Genomic DNA, 23998 nt, shown 5'->3' with positions numbered 1-23998 from the left:
CACACTATTTCTGATACAGGCCAGGATGCCGTTGGCCTTCTTGGCCACCTGAGCACACTGCCGGCTCATGTTCAGCCGGCTGTCAGCCAGCACCCCCAGGTCCTTTTCCTCTGGGCAGCTTTCCAGCCACTCTTCCCCAAGCCTGTAGCGTTGCCTGGGGTTGTTGTGGCCGAAGTGCAGGACCCGGCACTTGGCCTTGTTGAATCTCATACAGTTGGCCTCGGCCCATCGATCCAGCCTGTCCAGGTCCCTCTGCAGAGCCTTCCTACCCTCGAGCAGATCAACACTCCCGCCCAACTTGGTGTCATCTGCAAACTTACTGAGGGAGCACTCGATCCCCTCGTCCAGATCGTTGATAAAGATATTGAACAGGACCGGCCCCAGCACTGAGCCCTGGGGAACACCGCTCGTGACCGGCTGCCAACTGGATTTAACTCCGTTCACCACAACCCTCTGGTCCCGGCCGTCCAGCCAGTTTTTTACCCAGCGAAGAGTGCACCTGTCTAGGCCGTGAGCCGCCAGCTTCTCTAGGAGAATGCTGTGGGAGACAGTGTCAAAGGCTTTACTGAAGTCCAGGTAGACCACATCCACAGCCTTTCCCTCATCCACGAGGCGGGTCACCTGGTCATAGAAAGAGATCAGGTTGGTCAAGCAGGACCTGCCTTCCATGAACCCGTGCTGGCTGGGCCTGATCCCCTGGTTGTCCATTTGTCCATTTGTCCTGATCCCCTGGTGTCTATTTGAAGATGTCCCTGCTCATTGCAAGGGGGTTGAACTGGATGTCCTTTAAAGTTCCCTTCCAACCCAAACCATTCTATGATTCTATGAATACCTTCAAGCTCCTTCTCCACATTGTAACTACTGTAAGATCATATAATTTATATATAAGTAATGTAATTAAAAAACGTGGACCAACGGATACAATTATAGATTTTATTATAGACTGTGTATATTATATAGTTATATTATAATTATAGATTTATAACCAAATCAATAGCCCTATGCTTCAGAAATCAGTTCTTTGAGACACAGGAAAGTTACATGCCTATGTCAGGTATATAGAGTGTAGGACAGCTCTAAGTTCATACCATTCAGGTTCTCTGTTGCATTTCCCTGCTCAGATCACTTTTGGACTAATCTATCCTTCCTCCCACAGAGAATAGCAGTGCAAAAAATGCCAGAGGGTAGAAAAAATGTATGTAACAAATTAAATTGGGATTTGGCCAGAACTTCCAGGTTAAATCATGGAAGCTGGCAAAAACTGTTGAGAAGTCTATCAAGAAAATTGATGGCCAAAATCCTTATGCTTTTTTTTTAATAATCTCAGCTGAGAGCTATTCCAACTTAATATGTTTTAGGCCAACCCACCCCTAAAACTCCAGAAAATGGGATTAGCAGTGGGTTAGCAGTAGCTGGAGCGAAATATTTCAGTAAAATATCATCTATCTGCTCCAATAAAATACAAAACATTCACAGTAAAATTTGTCCTTGATACTGTTTCTGTGGCATCGGTGACTACTCCTATTCATGTACTGCTTGTGTACGCAAACATTTAAGTTCATGACTTCTGTTGACATAGCTATAGGGACACTGTCAAGTATCAGCTGCTTTTTCAACCTTGCTGACCTTAGTTTTACAGGTAAAATTAGAACCAACATACTGATGTGTGTTAGGTTTGCATGGCAAGGTTTTGGTAGCAGGGGGGCTACAGGGGTGGCTTCTGCAAGAAGCTGCTAGAAGCTTCCCCCATGTCCGATAGAGCCAATGCCAGCCGGCTCCAAGACAGACCTGCCGCTGGCCAAGGCCGAGCCCATCAGTGATGGTGGTAACACCTCTGTGATAACATATTTAAGAAGGGGAAAAAACTGCTGCGCAACAGCAGCTGGAAAAGAGGAGTGAGAAAATGTGAGAGAAACAGCTCTGCAGACACCAAGGTCAGTGAAAAAGTGGTCTGAGAAGACAAAAAGATGTTTGCCATAAAACAACTGCAGATCACAAAACTATGTAAAAGACATGCAAAACCTCTTAACTCCAAAAGGCAAGGGAATATGTAATTGAGGAAAACTGAATTAGTAAAATAATTACAGGCTTTCAATGAGTGATTTCTCAGGATATAAAGACACTGTAGTTTGGCCATCTCGTCATGAGAAACAGAAAAGAAAACTTATTTATATGGAACGATGCAATGCATATTATTTTATTTTTGGTTTTACTTTGTATTTTAAAACATAATGCAAGGCTTTGCTTTTCCATGAAATGCTTCCATAGAAATTTAGCTCAGTGGAACTTTCCAGCAACAGTGATTTTTGTTCCATTAAATACTGCGATGCCTCAATCCCTTTGCGTGTTTAACTGCATCCTGTTCGACTGACTCCAGTGGTGTCTTTTATTTAAGGTAATAAAGAACTTACCCTGGAATCCAGATGAAGCACACGTGGATAGACCCCACCCTGTGGGTGGACATGGTGAATCCCGCCTGACTTGTACCTATAATGCAGGCATATGCATCTAATCTAGCTGTCTGGTTTCCGTTTTTACTAAGTGGAGATCTAGTCAATATAGTTAGGGCATTTCACTGCAAAATTCATTTGATCAAACCCTGGGTGTTTACTTTGGGGTGAGATGAATGATGCCATAGACCCCAGGTACTCTGTTGACCACAAAGGCAGGTTCATTTAGATGGAGGCACGTGTGCTGTACAAACCCAAGTTCAGTCAAATGAAACTAATTCACACTCTGGCTATAGGCACAAGAGCCATGTCCCATTCAAGGCCACCTCCTGAAACACTCAGTGATTCATGGGCAATGTAAAGACACGCCCCTATTGTAACACTATAATATGTTGCCAGATTTTTTTTTTCGGTCCATAATGGTAAACAAATCTTTTACCTAAATAAGTGTTTTAAACACACACTTTTGAAGAAAACTACTGCGTCTCACCTCGAAACTACCACCTTAGTTTTTAAACAAATTTTACAGTAGAAGAAAGAAAGTAAAGAAAAAATCTGAAAGCATATTGTTGTTCTTAGAGGTAAGTTAAAAAGTAAAACTGGACAATATAAATCCACATCACACATCTATATTTCACACAAAACAAAAAAGATCCATTACATAAAACAGGTCTTTACAAAAGTTTGGCAGTGTTAGCCAAATGAATATAGATGCTATGCACAGCTTGGAAAAATAATTTATTTTGTTAGCTTACAAAAATGACAACGTTTCATGTTACACTTTAAATTAGAAGTACAGCTAGCAACCTTGATCCTGCAAAGGTACTAACTATCTCCTGAGATGCAATAAACACTTGCGACCTTGCTTTCAGGAATAGCTTGGAGTAAGTCCCAAGTCAGCAAAAAGTAATGAAGTTTGATATTTTTGTTACTGCCTCATTGGGTAACAGTTTATATTCTGATTGCAGAAAGTAGGTACAAATGTTGACATTAAATTAACATACGAACTTTCCGGGTAGAGACTTAACCAAACCTAAACATACCTGCAGACTCTGTGTCAAGCCATCAGTTTGCAGCAACATATTCATAGCACAATAGACAGCTTTCATATACTTCATACTGTAATGACTTGACATGATCTCAGATCTTAGTATTCTGATTGGTGTTTATGCTTTATACACAAGATTTGATTCTTGCTTCATATTGGTATAAATCAGGCGTAGGCATTCTGAAGTCAGTGCAGCCACGCAACAAGAAAACTGGTGTGCTGGTGTGACACATGAGTCAGACCTCATGCGTGTAACTGAGTACCACAAACTTCACAGGTTGATGAGGACCTGTGCTTCAGAATAACATGGTAACAAGCTTCTTCTTTTATACTTCTACAATGCTTTGTTCCTAAACCTGCAAGAGTTGTTCTAAAAATGCAAATTGTAGACTTATTTTTATGTGCATCCATGCAATTCACAGAAAGTAATAGTCAAGCAGTAGTTTGGTTGGACGTGATGATCTTAGGGATCTTTTCCAACCTAAATGATTCTATGATTCTATATTTTTTTAATTCATTACATAATTCTCAAGACAGCTAAGTTGTTCCCCCCCCCCCCAAAGATAGCAGATAATGGAAAAACTGGAATGCAAATACCTTGGGAAACTATCTTGGAACAAAAATATCATAGGACAAAAAAAAAAGATTTGTTAGAGAATGTCTAACAAATAGTCAAAACTGGTTTTATTTTGTGAGTCTTTTGTTCAAAACCAAAAAAAGTCTATCAATAGTGTTGGTATTTAGATGTAAGGCATAATTAGCTTCTGCCTACACATATGAAAATTCCCATTTTAGGTATTTAATGAATTACTAGATTTTGTTGACAAACTGATGTGAAACAAAACATTTAGCGGTGACTCTGAAATACAATTGATACACCTTAACAGACGAACTATCTCTCTTTTGAGAAGGTTTCATTATTTTGAAAAAGCTGTAGTAGCCCACATTAGAGTGGAACAAAGAGCTGTAATATTTCCGAATTTTCAAATTTCATAAGCTTATATTGATGCCATTTAGAAGTACGGTGGTTTTCATTATATAACTGAATTTGTTTTAGTCTTCTTGAAAAATAAAAGTACTTATACAAGAGCCCAAATGAACTCAAAATCCCATTTCTCAGATTTTGAAAAAAAATCTAAAATAGTAAAATGAGATAGTACCAAATTATTCCAAATGGTTACAGATTGCTATGAAATTATTTTTATAAGATGATGGATTTTTCAGTATTTGTTGCTCACCAGACCAGCACATATTATAGACTAGCAGACCTCCAAAATGCAATGAAAAAGTAGGTTGAGAAAATATTTCTCCTTCCTTTTTCCCAAACTCAGAATGAAATCTTAACTCCCCTGATATTAGAGACAAGGCCTCTGCTAGCTTTAGTGTAGTCAGGATTTTCAAGCACAAAAGATTGATTTGCTTTTTGACCAGTAAAGTTTTACAATGTATGAACATGTTTATGCATGTCTATGTCTATAAGAAAGATAAGTAATTATGTGAACAGGACTATACATGACATCTACATAGCTATTAAAAGTCTGAACACAGCTTTACATTTCAGAAATCAAGTTTGAAGGAAACTGCAATAGTTCTGGTTACTACAGCACTGTCAGCTTCAACATGCTGCCTTCTCTGGTGCATTTTACAGGAATGAAAAGTAGCAGCATGTTTATATATACACACAGAATCAAACTCATGAGAAAGGATAAGATGAAAATTTAACAAAGAAAAGACAGATACACATCTTTTCACACAGATGTCCCTAGTACTCTGCTGAGAGTTGAGCTTATATGGGAATGTGGTCAGGGAGCCTTTTATATTAAATCAGGAGCTGGACTCCTTGCTTAACTACTGGCAAAGGTCTTTCAAAGACTTTATGTCAGGAAATAATTGCATGTGGAGGAATTTCATTCCACTATGCCTATCTCCACTACATTAACAGGTACAACAAGGTTTAGAGTATTAAACTGACCTTTCTGACTTCACACCAGTACAGAGATACAGACATCCTGCATCCGTGTAATTCGTTGAAATTCTGCAGATTCTTTAAGGTCACTTTACAATGTACTGCAGTGGCAACAGTTGACTGGGAAACGCGAGGTAGTATGTTCATTGTCACATGTGTAAGAGGCCTGGGCAAACTTAGTTTTAGAATTTATCAACCTAAATGCTAGATCACAAGACTAATTTTGTTCCAGTTTTAGAATACTAAATGTAAAAAACACTGTATTTTATGCAAATTAAATGAAAACAAAAGATCTGGAGACTCATGCATCAACTAACTTAATTAGGACTGCTTGTTATGAGGTATCAGAATTAGCTGCTTTTTTAGTTATCCCCAAATTAAAAAGAAACTGACAGCATAAAAAGACAAAACATGTTCCAGAACTCAGAAGTGACTAACATATTTTTTTCTCGCACTCTCCAAGGAAAGAAAAAATTAAAAAATCAGTATTTGCTAATAAGCACATATAGAAATTTCAGCTTCAAAAGTGATTCACCTTCAAAACCACAGTAATACACCAAATAGACTAAATGTTTCTCTATTTGTCTCTTTCTTCTGGTAATGTAATAGCAAGGCTGAAATTTGAACACCTGATCTATTTGTTAAAAAACATTGTACCAGCCAGCACTCCATACGTAGCACATCAGCTATCACCAATGGTTTTATTTCAAGTCTGAGATTCAGTGCACAGTGCACATAGCAGAATTTCCCAAAATATGGGACATAATTAAGTCTAAATCAAAGCGAGCAAGTCTCTCACATTAAGAGATGACATGAAGTGGGATTGATGTCTGTTGATCAATATATTCAGGGGCTTCAAAGATAAACTATAAAAGGCTGTCACTTTAGTGAAGTTTAAGAAACTACTCCCATTCTGGAAAAATGAAGTGTTTTATGACTTTGATACTTGATTTTTCCTTTTTCACAGAGATTTTTTATGTACAAAATAAGAATAATTTGTCCCACTTTTTTTAAACTTTGTTGATTAGTCTTTTGTTAATTTATAGACCCTTGATCAATCAATGGACAACACGCTAACAGATGCACATTGCATGGCTAGTGAGCCTCACCGCTGATGTAGCTCACACTAAGGTTTCTGCATTTTCTAGCGTTATGACTGCACTGGAGACCTCTCTGGTGAAGACAAAACAAACAACTCCATGGTTTCTGATGGACTTACTGACATTCTGTTAGTCAAAACATATAACAAAAATTCTGCCAGCTACATGATGTCTTCATGGTTGCAGCTGTTTGGATGAGATTGTGTTGTCAGTGCTGCACCCAGCAGTGAAAGCCTCATTAAAAATGGTGCACTCATTGAGCTCCGTACACAAAATAGCTTATGCCACAGATGCAAACTGTTCTCTTGGCCAGCAGTAAAACACAGCTCATCTTCATCGTTTTCCACATTAAGTACAAAACTGGGTCACTGGTCGTTTCTGTGAAGAGCCTAATGCCAGAACATAAATTGGGCTGGCTTCCCAGTTCAATGCTTGTTTAACAATGTGAGTGACACAGAAATCCACATTTGCAGAACGATACAGTGTGATCGGTTAGACTTGATGATCTTTTCAACCTAAGTTCTTTTCAACCTAAACGATTCTATGATCGTCTTTAGCAAATTTCGGTATCGCTTCTCAGAAATATTTTAGATGTCAGCAACTGTTTCTACTGAGGGCAATTTGATATTGACACACTGAAGAAATATACTTTGTAATATGAGGTTTTTTATGTTCTAGACTAAGCACTTAGGCAGATCTCCTAAATTAGTTGTAGCCTCTCTTTCTGCCTGGAATCAATAATATTTCAGGGTTATTGCAGCAAAGTCTATCCTTTACTATTTTCCTCTAGAAACCAATAGTGGAACGAATGGTAGTATTTAGAAAATCTACACAAATGCAGTAAGACACATTTACTTTTGCCTGTGGGATAATCTTTAAAATTAGGCAGTATGTGATCTGATATTAGTCAGTTTACCAAGTAGGTTTTATCTTAGTAAACAAATAAGAGTGGCAGAATTCATATGAAAAGAGATTATGTTATAAGAAACAACTGCCTTCAAAATTAATGTCATTCCCCGGGTATATCAACTACCAAAATTATTAATGTGGGGTAAGTGAAGAAATGATGGTTTATCTAGTGCACTGTAGATGGCAGATGAGAAAAGCAGTCTAAGATCAAAACAACTCTGGTCTGCAGACAGATGAAATTAACAGACAACTCAGGAACAACTGCTGTACTTATTCAAGCAAAACACCTATTAAGGAGCCATGTCCCTCAATAAAGATAGCAGAATTACCCTAAAAGAGATATCTTTATGCAGTTTTCATATTTAAATGTAATACTTTAATGAAAACATGTTAACAATCGGGTTTAAAAAATATTTAGTTCCAAATAGCATCAGGTAAGTACCTAAATAAAATGACTAGAAATTTAAAAAATATCATCACTGCATATTTTCTCAAGGCTCATGATATTACAGATTTTGCCACTATTAAGGCAAGAGAAAACAAAATCTCATTCTTACAACCTAAGAAATGGCGGATGTGCAACCTTAGCTTTAGAAACGAGAGCTATTGCTGTTAGCACAAATGATAAATGCTGATGTTGCTGTGTTTTAACCACAGCAATCTCTTTCATTTTTGTTGTCAACATTCCTAGAGGCATTAGTTTACAGATTTTTGAAAGACCGAGGTTATCAGATTCTAATCTGCTGTACTTCTGTATACAGCACTAAAATGTTCTTCAGATTTAAAAACTAATTTAGTTCTTTAGATAGAAAAGCAAAACAGTTCATACTCACAACAGCCTAGACATGCTTACAATAAAGAGTTGAGATGCATTGTGCTAGAGTAGAAAGTATTTTAGTCTGTAAATTAAATAATTTATCCAAGATAGAATTTTATTTAGAGATCCCTTTTTTTTAGATGTAAATACTAGCTCTAAAGCAGTTTTTAAATTAAGACACCAAGAATAAAAGTGTTCTGAAATTTTAATTTAATAATGAGCTGCTTTCCATTCCTTCTACTACTAGTTTTCCTCTACATCTGCTTCTACATTCTACAATTAGATCAAAACCACAGGAATTTGTGGGATGTCCTCCTGCACATCCATTTTTGACAAGACTGCATCCCAGATATTGGCCTGCAGCTTACATTAACTTCAGTATCAATTACTTCTGAGGTGAAAACAGGGCTTAGAGAGAGATAAATATATTACTAACGCACTTTGAACATGGAGAGTTTAACAAAGCCATGGTAAAATTCGACTGTAACAAGCAGTCTCACCTAAATTTATTAATAAATACTTCCGCATGTTGTAGATATGAGAATTTATTCAGGTTTCATACTAGTGATTTTTAGCCATAAAAATGGTATCAGTGTTACAAAAATACCTACTTGTTTACTTTCAGGGTAATATTGGCACTTTCATTCATGAAGAATCCATTCAGTGCTACACAGTGCAGAGACTATGCCTTGTAATCCAGAGATGAACTGTTATGCAGATTCCTTAGCAAAAAGTAGATTTTAGAATAGTATTTTCTTTGTTCTACGGAATTTTAATATATCTTCTTTATTTACTTTGGTGGGATAGCTAGTAAAAACGTGGCTGAGGTTTGAATATCCAAGGAGTACTTTCACCATCACCGAAGACTGGCTTCCATCAAAAATTTGAGACGTAAATGTAAGAAAATTGCTTTGTTTCACACTGTAAAATTTTATTTTTTATCCTGGACTAAGTTTTATTTTTATTTTGACGTTTCTTCTTAGGATGACATAATTAAATAATAAAAATAAATTATTTTTAATATTTAGTAAATACCACCTCAAAAGTAATTAAACCATAAGTCTGCTGTAAAACATTAAGGAACTGAAAGGGCATAAAATTTAAAGGTTATTCAAGTGACAATTATTTGATGCTGAAATAAAGGGCCAGTGCAGTTCTGAAAGCACAATATTGAACACTGTATTTCAGGACAGCTTTAAAAAAACATGGATGCCTCATATTAGCTTGTTAAATCTGTATGTACTTAGTACATACATACAAAGTTCACCAAATGCTGAACAGAACAAAGAAACAAACCACCATTTTTAGGTGTGATACCACATTTTTTGATTATTGAAAACTACTGCTTTGGGCAAGAATCGAGGAACAGGTCATTAAAGGGTTAAAGTATTAAAAAAATCTGATTACCAGAAGGGACAGCAATTTTTAAAATCCAAAATGTTTTATTAAAAAATTATCTGTTTTTCTACTTTAAAAACTGAAACTGGTCAGAGGAATATTATTTCAGGCCAATATGGAAAAAATAGTCTTTCTTAAACCACAAAGGGACAGTTTCACGTAATGTCATGAACGGAACTTTAGCCTTCAGTAAAAAGGAAACAAAATTCACTTTGTAATATGAACCTCTATCAAAGATGGAAGAGAGACACATATTACATGCTATCTGGACTGCCATGCCAAGAGGGTGAATTTAAGAAAGAATTTCCTGGCTTTGGAGTCCATAAGCCTACTCATTAAAAATTCCTCTTTTTTTTCGTGGTTTGACTTCTTCCCTTCTGTTCCCCCAGCTCTTTAAGAAAATTTTAAAAAGGGTATAAAACTGCTGAAAACCCAGTCATACGGCCAAAGGCAAATATACTAAGCACTGAGCATATTTAAAGTCTTAAAGCCAAAATTATTCACTTAGTAGACATTTCTGTCCTGCATTGTACAAAAATCGATCCAATACTTGATGTAATAATGAGGGAGTTCAGACTGCTTATCCTTAGTTTTCTAACACTATAAAGCAGTAGCGATACTGTTTTAAGGAAACATACTTAAGATTTCTGAGTTACAAATGAGGAAAAAAATGTATAAATACCTAAAATGGTAAAAGCAATCAATATCCAGATTTTTACAAATTCCTTGGGAAAAAGAGAGGACATCATTTTTCTGTGTATTACTTCTCAGCTGAGACTCTTAAAGCCCCATTCATTTACCAACAGGTGCTTTACCTCAAAAATCATTTCAACTTCAGTAAAGTGGGTTGGACATATATTTACCCATCAGCCATCCATCCATCAGACCTCATTACAACATGAGGTGTTTTGAGAGCATGATTTACTGTTTTATAATATATTTAAAAATGACCTTTCTATATTTTTAGCCATAATTTGTAGGTACCGTAAAATCTGCAAGCTGGTGACATTTTATTTTGCATTTTTTCAATGTTTCACGAGACAAACCAGGTAAAATATTTGAAACACCATATTTCCAGCTGCGCTCCAATCTAATTAAAAAAATAAATTACAGATGTTGGACACATTTAAAGTAAGTTTAGTTTATGGTAACTGTAGCTTGAGCTAAACACTGCTTCATGACATCCACACTCTTTGTAGACCATGACACAAACAGGTTTCTATTTGTCCTGCCTTCTCTAGAGTAGAAGTTTGTTTATGTTTTTGTCTTGGCCTTGTCATTGCTGTTGAGATCAGAAGAGATGGATGTGCCTGTTTTGCTTTCTTGACCTTCTCAATGAGCAGATGTGCCAGAAGTCTGCAAAAAGCCAATGCCAGCACTACAATGCATAGCATTATACACATACAAAAGGTAAAAAAAACTTTTTTAACCAAATTAGATTTTTTTTTAATTTTAAGTAATTTAAATGTATAGAAAATCAAAGGAAAATGAATTCAATTTTTTTCCGATTTCCTTGTCTGATTTTGATGTTCTCAGCAAGTAGTTCTGTTTGAAGCAGGCTGAATACAAGGGGATTGTCAAGTAAGTGCACTCTCCAGAGAACCCACTTGGACTGCAGAACACTTCTTCAGAAAATAAATTAAAAAAAAAAAAAAAAAAAGAGAGATCCTGTTTTCAGGTGGCACAGTGACCTGCGAATTATGTCTGAGACACCTACAGTGCTAAAAAAAGACAGTGTTTCAGAGAAGAGGTAGGCTTCCTAAATATGAAAGAAGCCTACAAAACAAAATGGTTTCAATGGTGTTCATGTTACTACAGTTCTGATAGATTTGGCAAATTTTTTAAGCCACATTAGTAGCGATTCAACCAGAAGCACTAGAGAGGAGAATAAAACAAGAACCATCAGAAACACTTGCATTTCTTTTGACAGCAGAAAATTCTGCTGTGATATGCTGTTTGAGACCACAATAAAGCAGAATTGTATCCAATTTTAGATTTTTAGAATAAAGATAACTGAACAAATACAACTGTGCAATATTGTATTTCCATAACTTTTTAAAATCAATATGACACATCTTTTCTAACAGAGAACAAAACCGAATAAATAAATTATCATTAAACCCTGCTATTAAAATTTTCACAGCTATATAGCAGTGCCCTTCAACATACTTAATACAGATGGGTGAGATTCAGGTGCTGTTAAGTGCCTTACCAGAGGTCATCTGATAAAACTGTTCTGGTCAGAAGAATAATTCTAAACAGCTTATAACAGATATATGCTGAATCTGAAATCATGATACGAATTTCCACTAATTTTGAGGAAATTTGGTTTTGTTTAATATTTATCACTTCTTTCTTAAATGATTGTTGCAAATTGAAGAAGCTAAAATCATAAATGTGTCTGCACAACACGGTCTAATAATAAATATTAGGACAAAGATAATTTCTGAATATTTCTTCATTATTAATAAAGTTATTAAATGTTATAAAAAAAAAAATGTCAGAACAATTCCTGTACAGGGGTAAATAAGCTCATAGCAAAGATCAACGTCACAGGCCTTTCATTCCATGATATTTCAGGCATACAGTAAATTTAGTTTAGGAGGACTGCAGAAACAAATACAAGAGAACAGCATAATCCCAGAAAACCTTTGGTGTACAAGTTACATAAATTATCACAAGAGTTCATTAGACTCACTCTTGGTGCTCTTTCATTTAAGTGTTTGGCAATAGCTGAATCATTAAAGGTGTATCACTCCTATAGCAGACGGAATTACTACTGTTCAAAACCAAAAAAGAGTGGAATAGAATTTACCACAGAGAAAGCTGGTGTGTTTTTGTAAAATGTTCTACTGCTTCCCTCTTTCTGCTTGCAGCTTCATTTCACCGTCAACAACATTAATGGAATCTTCCTTGATGGCACTTGTATCAAAAGGAACCATTCTTTTCGTAAGTGCTAGAAATAAGTCAGACAAAAAAAGTCATTAAACATCTTCAGAGAAACACATACATTTTGCTGACTGACCATCAATGTTTATATGAAACGTATTTCATTATACAATATTATAACGTACACAGCAAAAATATGGTATTAATAAATATTCAATACTTATAATCCTATGAATTGAGAAACTATCTTATTTTTCTAGAGAAACAGATTTTAATACTCTATAATACAGGCATGGCCAAGAGCCTTCTTATACAGAAGAAATGTAAACTGCATTTTAAATTTGATAACTCCACTAAGATTTCTTTTCCATTTAATTTTCCAGCATTTTTGTTTAAATAAGACAAAACAAACCACTCAGGAAATTCCTGAAGGAATATTTTTACCAATAGCATGGACTAAAGTCAACAAGTGACACTGAACAGGTGTTCACAGAATGCCGTACTGTGTATATACCTTCACAGCAGGGTGCATATATAATGCTTATTTCTAAATACATTATATTGCATCAAAATCTAGACAATATGAACTGACAGAACATCTTATGATAAAGTGCTGGTGGAAAAAAATCAAATATTGAAACATCTAGCAAGTATTTAACAAAAGGCAGAAATTAAGGGAAGGAAGTGGATATCAGCTTATACAACACACCCTTCTTCTAATGGCCTTCCTTATATCATAAGCATGTAAGAAAAGTGGTCCTTCCTGATTGTTTGTAATAAATACCCAGAACGCAATTTTTTAATAGTCCAGTAAAACTGTAGCAGTATATAACCAAAAGTTATTTAACAGGGAGCAAGTCTTCACAGTTTGATTAGTCACATCACAGGAGGAGTGGGATGTTTTCACTTTCAGAAGGAGAATGAAATCACTGTGTTTGGGACATTAGTAAAACAGTGAATTATCATTTTTCAGCATAAAGTTTTCAGTATTGGTCCAAAACTATGCTACTGCATGCTATTTCAACAGTACCTCCTGTGGTCAGTATTCAAAGTAAAGTAAAAAATCATAAAGAAAATTCGTTACTAAACTAAATCAATTCGCATTTTTCAAAGTGATGATGTCAAGTTTCCAACCATTCCAGGTTCTTATCCTTGAGCAGCCTTAGAAGATTTTGTTCTAGAATGGTGTCCCACAGCATCATCATGTTACAATGTCTTTTTACTTTTAATTGTTACTTATTTATAAATGTCAATACAAACAGTCTTAAGAACTTATGAGAAAGTATACATAGAGGGATAAAGAGAGACATCAGCATACATTGCAGGAGTTAATTGTTATGACAATAAAATCAACATTCAGGACAACTTGTTTTTATTCAATCATGATATCATTCCTACTATATATCATGTTGACACAAGAGTTGTGTTATCACCAGAGCCAAAGGGACAGAGAAGACTGTGATCCCAGCTACAGAAGTTGGGAAAACTAGTGGCTATTTTCTTCTCTGTAAAGTCACAGCTTATGAAGCTCTGGAACATAAATTCCCAACAACAATAGAAAGCCTGAAAGCCATATGGCTTCTGGGAAACTATCCAAGTTAAAACCTTGAAGTGATGAACTGTACAAAGAGAAAGGCAGGACCCAATTCACAAAGCTAATGCAAAGCAGGTGTAACTCTAGGGACCTTTGTATTACAAAATTTAAGAAAGATATAGTGGCCATGAAAAACAATTTCTGAGGATTATTCTTTAGATAACAACTAGTAGTGACTTTTTAGACCAACTGTTTTGGTCTGACAATAATACAGACTGCAAACCATGTCTAATGAATGCTTCCTTGTATAAGTTATTCTCAGTTAAACTTCTTCCTTTATAAGAAAATGGGTATAGAAATAAAAGCTCATTCCCAGAGCATCTTTAAAAACAAAATAGTTTGTTATGGAAAAGCTGTTATAATTGTAGAAATTATACCAGAAACATGAAGACCAGACATAAAACAGAATGTTAATGTTAATTACTTTTCCTTCTAACTGCCTGCTGCACTGGCAACTTTTTACTAAATATATATATATATGGAAGCAGATTGTTGTTCCCTTATTTATTTTTTTATACTTTTTGTCCCTCTTTCTTCAAGCAATTTTAAACTTAAATCCCAGGATCCCCCTCGCAGATAAATTAAGTTATATCAAACATGTCTGCTCTCCTCCCTGGTGCTCTCTACAAGTCATAAGGGATCCACATTGGGAAGGGAGCTTGTAGGACTACTTATTGACTCTATAACCTGTAAGGTTTAATGAATTTAAGAGAGATGGAGTGAGGAAACATTACATCACAAAGGCTTGCAAACTGCTCCAAAAGGTAAATGGAAAAAAAAAAAGTCCATTCTTCTATTTCTGAAGAAGTAAGGAGATAAATTAATCACAGAAAATAGATGATGACATTTATAGGTAGATTTATTAAAAGCTATAGAAGGTTTGGGAGCAAAAGACCTCAAATTATACTTTGCTGTCAAAGTCTCAAATTATAACTAATGAATATCATTACTGAAATTAAAAGTTCATGGCGTTTATGTGACTAACACAACTGAAGGAGCTGATTTTATCATTTACCACTCACTGGCAATTACAAGAAAAGCTCCTTAATGTTAATATCACTGCAGAATTTTCACTGTCCTCAAGAACTACAGCAACAACTTCTTCTGGTGGAGATAACGTTCAGCATCAAGGTAAAACATTGTGTCACTAACCAAAGTCTATGGAGTAATTCACATACCTTAGTGCCATAAGCTACCACAGACATCTACAAAGGGCTGTGAAAGATATGATGGGACCTATGGGAAACCTAAACCTTCCTGGAATGACAGCTAGAAGCATACTCTAGGACATCTAACATGACATTAGGCATCTTCAATGGGCACCTGACTTGCTCTCATACTTACTTACTAAGCATAAAAAACATATAAGAGCACTAACTCTTAGGAGAAAAGAATCAGCAAAGTGAGAAACAAAGAACACCACTTTCATTCTATCAGAGTCAAATCAAATCAGGGATAGCAAAAATATTCTATGCTTACTTATCTGTTTTAGCATCAGAAAATATGACTAATGGATTTTTATAGAAAACAATTAAGAAACTAAAACTCTAAAGATTTTTGTATCCATTTCCTTTCCCTTAAAAACAAATAGGAAAAAGTGAAACACATTCACTGTTTTCTTACTTTTTTGCTTTTTAAAAAAAAATTATTATTTTAAAAAATAGCTCTTTACCATCTGGGCAAAAGAACAAAACTAAAAACACTCTCAGCACCATTCTGGGATTTGGAAAATATGAAGATCAGCTTAATTTATCATGTGGAAAATACCTTCCTAAAAGTTTTAAGCAAGAAAAAAAAGAAATCCCTCAGCCATGTCTGAACATGGTTTCAAAAGGAGCCTTCCTCAAATGCTGAAGACTTTGCAAATATTTCATAATGATCAACATTGAATCACTACTGTCTTTCATTTATCACTTATTTTTTTTTCCTCCAGAAAGCTTAGTGCTAGTAAACAACACTTGAATCAGAGAATAAATACCCAGAACTGGTTCATCAGATTGGTATTCAGATCCTATGGATCCTATTTCCCTGACAACTGCCTAAAATTGATTAAAAAGTACTAAAGTAACAAAGTCCTAGCAAGTTCCATTCAGGTTAAGCAATATAAAGATATTGTAATATTTTAGGAACATTTATGCTGCATCTGTAAATTTCAGCAAGTTTTTGCACTGGAATCACAGAGTTGTTGGAAGGGACCACTGGAGATCATCTAGTCCAACATGCCTGCAAGGTATGGGTTATTTCTTTTCTATACCTCAACCAGGCTGAGCTGTACTTTGACTTGCAAGACTTTGACAGGGATAAGGTTAGGGAAAATGGAAAAACAGCCCTGAGTCAGGGGAAACTGTTCCTGAAGTACAGATGAGATGGAGGCATTTGCTCTTATGCTTTATTCCCACCATTGTTATTCAGTATGCTCTGCAGAAGATATTAATCACAACACACAGATTCTGAAAGCAAAAGAAACCAATTATCTTTAACCTCATCAGATCAACTCAGGACTTACTGGTGAGCAGTAATGTACTGCAGCACTCATTCTAAGATGCAAAGGTTTGAAAGTGCAATGAAGCCTGAAATAGGACTTTCCATTACATAGAATGCAACTTACTGAATAGGTTCTCAGAACACAAATTGGCTATATTGAAAAGAAATGGAAGGTGATATCCTTCTGAAGAAAAGTATTCTGATATCCATGTGCTGATATGCTCGGAAAAAACCTTAAAAAACTTTTTCTTAAGTTAGTTTTGACACTCATTTTTAGGTTAGTTTTGACACTTATGCAAAGGTGTGCCTGTACCAGATAAAGATCTAATATGTCCTACTTCTACTGAGCAGTTCCTAGCTGTAACAGATCCCATGACCTTGCATGACCACAAGTTGTATACGCACTATGGGATAGAAAGAATAGTTAAAAACAACTATTGAAGCAGAAGCAGAATTAGTGAATTCAACTTTCACTGTTAAACTGGTACACAAGCACGAGACTAACTGGTACAAATGAAAGATCAGGGAAAGAATCCTTGCTGAGGATGTCTCTCTGGTCCCTGAAAGGATACACAGCTTACACAGGTATGATTCTTCATGTAGGGATTCAGAATCCAAGTGCAGCCCTTTTTTTGGCATAGGTTTGGATGACAAACAGAATATATTGTATGTCCCAGTTAAAAAAACCCAAGCAACTCTCAGTGGAATGTAATGAAGTACTTCCTAGACAAAGGCATCCATCCAGTATCTAAAGCTAAAACACAGGAGGACCCGTAAGATGGTTCCAGCATTTTTTCGTCGAAAAGTAGAGTGTCTTACTCTCTCAAGTAAAACAGCTTTGAAAGAGGAAAATACATTACTTGTAGATTTTTTCTGTGAAACAATACTTACAACCTGAATCTGAGAGCAGTGAGCTGGACAAAAAGCTATTTTGAGTTCGCCAACTAGAAGAGGGAGCAGCCATTTCTATATCAGAAATTCCAGCATCCATTTTCACATCCTATAGCAGCCAAATAAAAATATTTTTTATCTGTTAATATTAAGCAGCCGTAAACTTTAACAAAAAACATACACTAGCACACATACAGGTATATGCTGTGATTTCACACGTGCTGGAAAATACTGATTTGAATTCTCAGAATTCTCAGTATTGCAGTTAGGTTCAAATTAATTTGCTTATGAATTTCATGCCCATTTCAACACTACAAAATCTCTGCAAAAAACTGCTTTGCCTTGAGAAAAGCACTGGGAGCATTGCAAGTTTTTGTCTCTACAACAAGTGGTAAAAATGCTCTCTTTCCTGTTTACATCACACCCACAGTTCAGGACAAAGCATAGCAGGAGGCAGACATCAGTGAATGATGAATTCCTCATCAATGAATGGTCCACATTAATTCACTGAAGTTCCACAAGTAAGTAGTAATAAAAATTAAATCCATTTTCCCTGCCACTGAGGAAACTCAAACTTCATTGATTTCTCACATCAAAATACCTGAAGTTGCTTTTCCATTTTTTTGTTAAACCATTAAATAAAGTCTGAAATACAATGTTAACTATTTATGGCTAGACCCATACAGCATAGCTTTTTGGTGAGTAAAGTGACTTGATCTATAAGCTGAAAAAAGATAATTTTAAAAAGGCCATTTAAACAAAAAACTCCGTAAATCTTTATTAGCACTGCAGCAAGTAGTCCCCAGTTGCAATACCTTCCAAAATAAGATTAACAGCTTAGTTTGGTATCCAAATTACTCAGTTTCTTGAAAGGAGAAGAGATAATAATGCACAAATGCATCAGTTCATAAAACACTCAATTTTGCTACTGAATTCTTATCATAAACAGCCTCAGGGAATTTTATTAAAACATCTTGCAATTTATCATTCATGCTGATACTAAGATTTGAAAACTAAACAGAAATCAAAATAAAATTCAACATCAATTTAGAGATACAATGAGCTTTTGTCCCATCACTGAAGAGGGATTTACTCCTATTAAGACTAATGGGAATTATACATATTACTGGAAATCTTACATTTTAACACATACAAATAGCAATTATGATTTTCCTGGGCTTCTAAGCAACAGGTATCTTACAGCCATCTGACAAGACTACAGAGGAGTAGGAAAATTGAGAGGAGACAAATGAAATCATAAGAAAGGAAGAAAAATAACTGCTTTTAGGGGAACATTCAACTTTGGTTTCATTTTTGCTCCTTAGAATGAAAAGAGGCTAGGACGCAGGATTAAATAATGTCTGTCTGAGATTAATGTTGGCAAGGAAGCTGAAAGAAGTGTATTACAAGAAAGGTTAGTAAGAAGATAGTAACAGAGGAGAAAGATTAATTCCACAAGTAATTTTATCTAAAATGGTCAATGTAAAAATTTTACAAGAACTCCCTTTTTTAAAACATGCATTTTCTTATCACCTACCAAATTATTTGTCTACTTTGTACAGCAGAAGCACTATGTTGTGTACAGAGCATGAATCAAAACTATCAGAAAAAATGAACTTTGATGTCCTCAAGCCTACACTCTTCCACCACTCAATTTTAGAGGCTCCCAATTGACAAATAGTAAAATAAAAAAAAATTAAACAACAATGTATTTGAGTGAGTTAGTTCCAAGGGAGGGTAATAAAGGCAACCATTAAAAAGGCTTTTTTTAGACTAAGCTAGCCTGATCACTGAAATCAGATTAGCACCCGTCTGTTACTTGTTTTTGAACATTCTGTTCTATTTGTAACAGCCGTGACAGCAGAGAGTACTGTATGTCATGCAAAAACCCAATTAGGTCTAACTAAATAGAAGCCATTAAATGCTCTCTGTTGTCTAAAGAAAGAGGAAATATTGTTTTGGAATCAGCTTTATACTGGATTCTGAATATAGAGTTCAAATCATGCGAGCTCAGTAAGTTCAGTCAGTTTAGTGCAATATTATATTCTACCATCAGCTGATTGCATTCCACTTAGCTTTTCAATGTTTTCCAAATTTCAATGGCTACTCAATTAGTAACTCTTGTGTGAAGGCAAGAGAAATTGAAGAAACTGAAGATTATCACTAGCAACAGACTGAAAGTGAATCTGCCCTGTTTCTTCCTTTCAATTATTTCTTACAGAAGAGCAAAAGGGCTTTTTCAAGTAGCTTGATAACTACTTCTTACAACAGCAACTTACTAAGCTAAAATACTCTGTATTTATTTTATCTTTTCAACTTTTTAAAAGACCTACTGGTAAGTATGTCCTCATTTTACAGAAGGAAGACCGCTATGGAAGAGGTGGGAAGCACAAACAAAGTTTTTTGATACATGGTGTGTGATCCTAGATTTTGAGCAAAACTGCTTAGAGACACTAGTAAGATTCATTGCCAAAGAATCTTGATTTGATTGTGATAAGTAGCAGAAATAACAGAATGATTCTTCAGTTCTGATCACTTATTTCAACCACGTCCGCAAGAAATTGTAGTTCTGCCAAAGTAAGCTGCTATCACAATGACACGCAGTGAGAAGTGATATGACAATGGACAAGCTAATATGAAGAGAAAGAAAGCGTGTTAACAGTTAGAAAGGTGGACTCATTACAGGCAATGTTTCTAAACAAGAGCACTGGATTTGTATTGCAGGGAGTAAGGAAATTATGCTTAGCCCTGCTATCAGTCCACTGAGTGACCTTTAGCAAATAACTTCCCCTCTGTTTGCCTGGATTTCATTTATGTATGAAATAGACATCATACAGTATCTTTTGTAAAGAATGCAAAGATCAACTACTGAAAAATCACTATACACAATCTACAAATTAATTATCCTTTTAATGGAGGAAACAGGTTCCTATATTTATCTTTTACATGAAAGGACAAGGGAAAATAGAACAAACCAATAAAAAAAAGCTGTAGACAGCAATTTGACAAAGCAGATAAACACTTCAGAGTAGTAAGACACAGTAAGATACTTTTCTGTGACATTTTGAAGATTTTTGGAAAGTATCCATGGAACTTTACAATCAAGACAACACTTCTGTCATCAAATTTTACATCAGCCATGGCAGCTACATAAAACAGAAACATTCATGTGTGTTTTTAGCCTGTGTTTGTACTAGGAGTTAACATACATCAAATAAGCTTATGTTGCTGATTGAAAGTAATCGGGAAACAAAAGTGGAGTACACACACATACCTTGAATTGTTGGACTCTCTGTTTTGAATCTTCCAGCTGTTGCTGTAGAGAGCTCACTATTTCTTTATACTTTGTATACCTTTCCTCAATCATCTCCCTTCGGCAATGGGATTCCTAGAAATGCATTGAAAGATCTAAATGATTTCGTAATGTGAAAAGCAGTTATGTCCTGGTTTCAGCTGGGATAGAGTTAATTTTCCTCCTAGTAGCTGGTATAGTACTGTGTTTTGGATTTAGTATGAGAATAACGTTGATAACACACTAATGTTTTAGTTGTTGCTAAGTAGCATTGACAGAAGTCAAGGACTTTTCAGCTTCCCATGCTCTGCCAGGTGCACAAGAAGCTGGGAGGGAGCATAGCCAGGACAGCTGACCCAAACTGGCCAAAGGGGTATCCCATACCATATGATGTCATGCTCAGTATAAAGCTGGGGGGAGTTGGCTGGGGGGCAGTGATTGCTGTTCGGGGACTGGCTGGGCATCAGTTTGCAGCTGGTGAGCAATTGCATCATCCATCACTTTCTTTGTATATTCTTTTATTATTATTATTATTATTACTACTACTACTACTACTACTACTATTTTACTTTATTTTATTTCAATTATTAAACTGTTCTTATCTCAACCCACGAGTTTTCTCACTTTTAGTCTCCTGATTCCCTCCCCCATCCCACCAGAGGTGGGGGCAGCAAGCGAGCGGCTGTGTGGTGTTTAGTTGCTGGCTAGGGTTAAACCACGACAGTTGGTGGCTGGCTATTGTAAACACAGGTATCACCAAAGATTTCCAATACAGCAAGAATGAATTAATTACTAACTTTCAGAGGTTGAAATACAGGGGCGATATGAAAGCATACAGAAAAGTAATGTTAAAATGAAAATAGGTTAAAATGTGAACAGCCTTATCCTTAATTGGTGAATGATTTCTTGTAACTCTTTCCAAAATTCAGTAATATCATACCTTCTAACAAAGAAATTCTGTAATGGTGAAAAATTAATTACAATACTGTAGAAACAAGCACTTGAAGAAAAAAAGTGTTCTAAAGATATGGACTAAACAGTATTTTCAAATAAGAAAACATAACGCTTCTCACTGAACTAGCTAATGATTCACTTGAATGAATACAACTACCAGACAACTTTTGAGGCATTATCAAAGATTTACTTTTTCTTTCCTTCTCCCTTTCTATGAAAACATTGAGCAAAGAACTTGCTAGCAGCGGAAAGCAATGAATGGCTTTGAAATACTTCATTCATGCATACCACTTATGAGTAAAATACCCTATTGTACAAAAAAATCCAATGTATTATCTTCAAATAGAAGAATTAATGAAATTCCAAACTGACATCATTCTCAAGCTAAGGTCTAAAGCTTAGCTCTCTTGAATAATGAATTATTAAACAATACACAGTTGCTGGTAGGGACTCATCTTAAGAAAACAGTCTTTAAAAAACTAAACATCAGGGAGAAGGACAGAACTGAAATTAAACCAAAGAATTTGGGTTCCAATCTCATGAATGCTGGCTAAGTGATAACTACAGCAAACCAGAATATGACGTCATTTCATAGTAATGTTAAGCAAGAGAGTGCAAGTGTGAAGGAGATTGTAAAAACCCCGCATTCAAGCGAAGGCAAATGCCAACCCCTGTCAGAGCAAAAAGCTCTTCTGGGGATACCTGGAATGTGAAATTAAAACTATACATCTCAACAATATTTTTCTTAAAAAAACCCAAACATTTCAATCAGCATTTGTGTTCCTATCTCCGTTGAAGATGACAGCAATAAAATAGTGTACAATTATTAACACATGACCTCATGTAAGAACACTTAGAATAAACAATTTTCCAAACAAGTATGTTTTGAAATGTTTATGACTACCTCAGGATGAGAAATTCTATATAGCAAATAAAACGCACATCATTATGCATTTTTTGATCTGCGATTTAATACTGATTTAAAATTTATATTGTGCAATGAGGATGCAAATTCTTTTTTAGTAAACCACCAACTTCATGTATGGAAAGTAATAATAATATAGTGGTTTAGCCACTTAGCCATTGAAGATCTGATTTGAGGCTTATCACTCTTGACAGTACTCCACCACTACTGTCAATATGTCCCACTGTGTCCAGACAAACACACCTTGATTTGATAGTGATACTGGGAAAATAAGTGACAATTATTGGCATTATGTCAAAACAAAACTAAAGAAAAGCTGTAAAGATCACCTATTTTCACTCATTACTTTAAATATTGAAATAACTGGCATAATTTATTTCATTACGAAATTTTCATTTTTTAACAAGTAATATCAGAATTCACCACTCAATACAAATATTCTGAACCAGTAATTAGGACTTGACCTATTATGCCAAGCTATCAATGTTTGCTTACATTATGGAGCACCTCAGCAGTGTTACTAATTAGGACTAAATTTATAACCTCAAAAAAATCTGTATAAACATGAAAATAAATTTCTGTATGTTTTTGTCTATATAATATGTACATATGTGATTTTAATATCTTATTAACCAATTCATCTAATCATATGGAAAGGACATTAATTAACCAAAATATTTCAGAACTACTGAAAGAGTCAAATGAAATCTTTCTCACTCCAATATCTTTGAAATCTTCTAACAGGCTCAGTTTCTCAGGAACAGACTCCAGATGGTCTAAAGCTACTCGAGTACTCTAAAGAACAGAACACAAGACAAAACATAAAAAATTAATCAATTCTTTCAGCCATCTCGAACATTAAAAACCTATTACGTCTATGGAAACAGGTTTATAGGTATGTACGCGTCTGTAAATTAAACAGGTCAACAGTAAACAGGCTGTTAAGGAAAAAGGACAAAATAAAACACATAGCAGAGTTTCCTTAATTTGAATCTCCATGACTAGTTAGCAGTTTATTGTGCAGAACAGTACTTATTTACAATTTTGGAGTTTATGTAGCCTTCAGAAAGAAATTTTCTTTTATTGCACTTCAGGGAGTAAAGTACATTTAACGAAAATATAAATCCATACTCACAATGTTTATATCTTTGTAGTTAAACACATAGTAGAAACACCCTTTTTTTTTTCCCAAATACAAATATGTGCAGTTAGCACTTAGCTAAATATAGAACAATAAAATTTCATATTTTTGGTTTAGACATACTGTATGCACTGCTGAAA

General features: G+C 35.3%; 1 protein-coding gene across 22 annotated transcripts in view; it reads right to left on the bottom strand.

Moving 5' to 3' along the window:
• Positions 1–3175: 3175 nt before the first annotated feature.
• Positions 3176–23998, bottom strand: part of CEP128 (centrosomal protein 128) — a 149382-nt gene continuing 128559 nt past the window's right edge. For 14 of the 22 annotated variants that reach the window (XR_012673845.1, XR_012673844.1, XM_075151363.1 and 11 more), the window contains 4 exons: positions 23435–23512; positions 20821–20934; positions 17547–17655; positions 3176–12644 (listed from right to left, as the gene is read on the bottom strand). Coding sequence is in view for 19 of the 22 variants with exons in the window: in XM_075151363.1 (XP_075007464.1) it covers positions 12538–12644; positions 17547–17655; positions 20821–20934; positions 23435–23512 (408 nt within the window). In the remaining 3 variants the exon portion in view is untranslated. The remainder of the gene's footprint in view (positions 12645–17546; positions 17656–20820; positions 20935–23434; positions 23513–23998) is intronic. The other 8 variants (XM_075151379.1, XM_075151381.1, XM_075151364.1 and 5 more) reach the window with 7 other exon arrangements.

The sequence above is a fragment of the Calonectris borealis genome, chromosome 5, assembly GCF_964195595.1.
Source record: "Calonectris borealis chromosome 5, bCalBor7.hap1.2, whole genome shotgun sequence".
Taxonomy (NCBI): Eukaryota; Metazoa; Chordata; class Aves; order Procellariiformes; family Procellariidae; genus Calonectris; species Calonectris borealis.
This window is presented reverse-complemented; position numbering and strand designations above follow the sequence as displayed.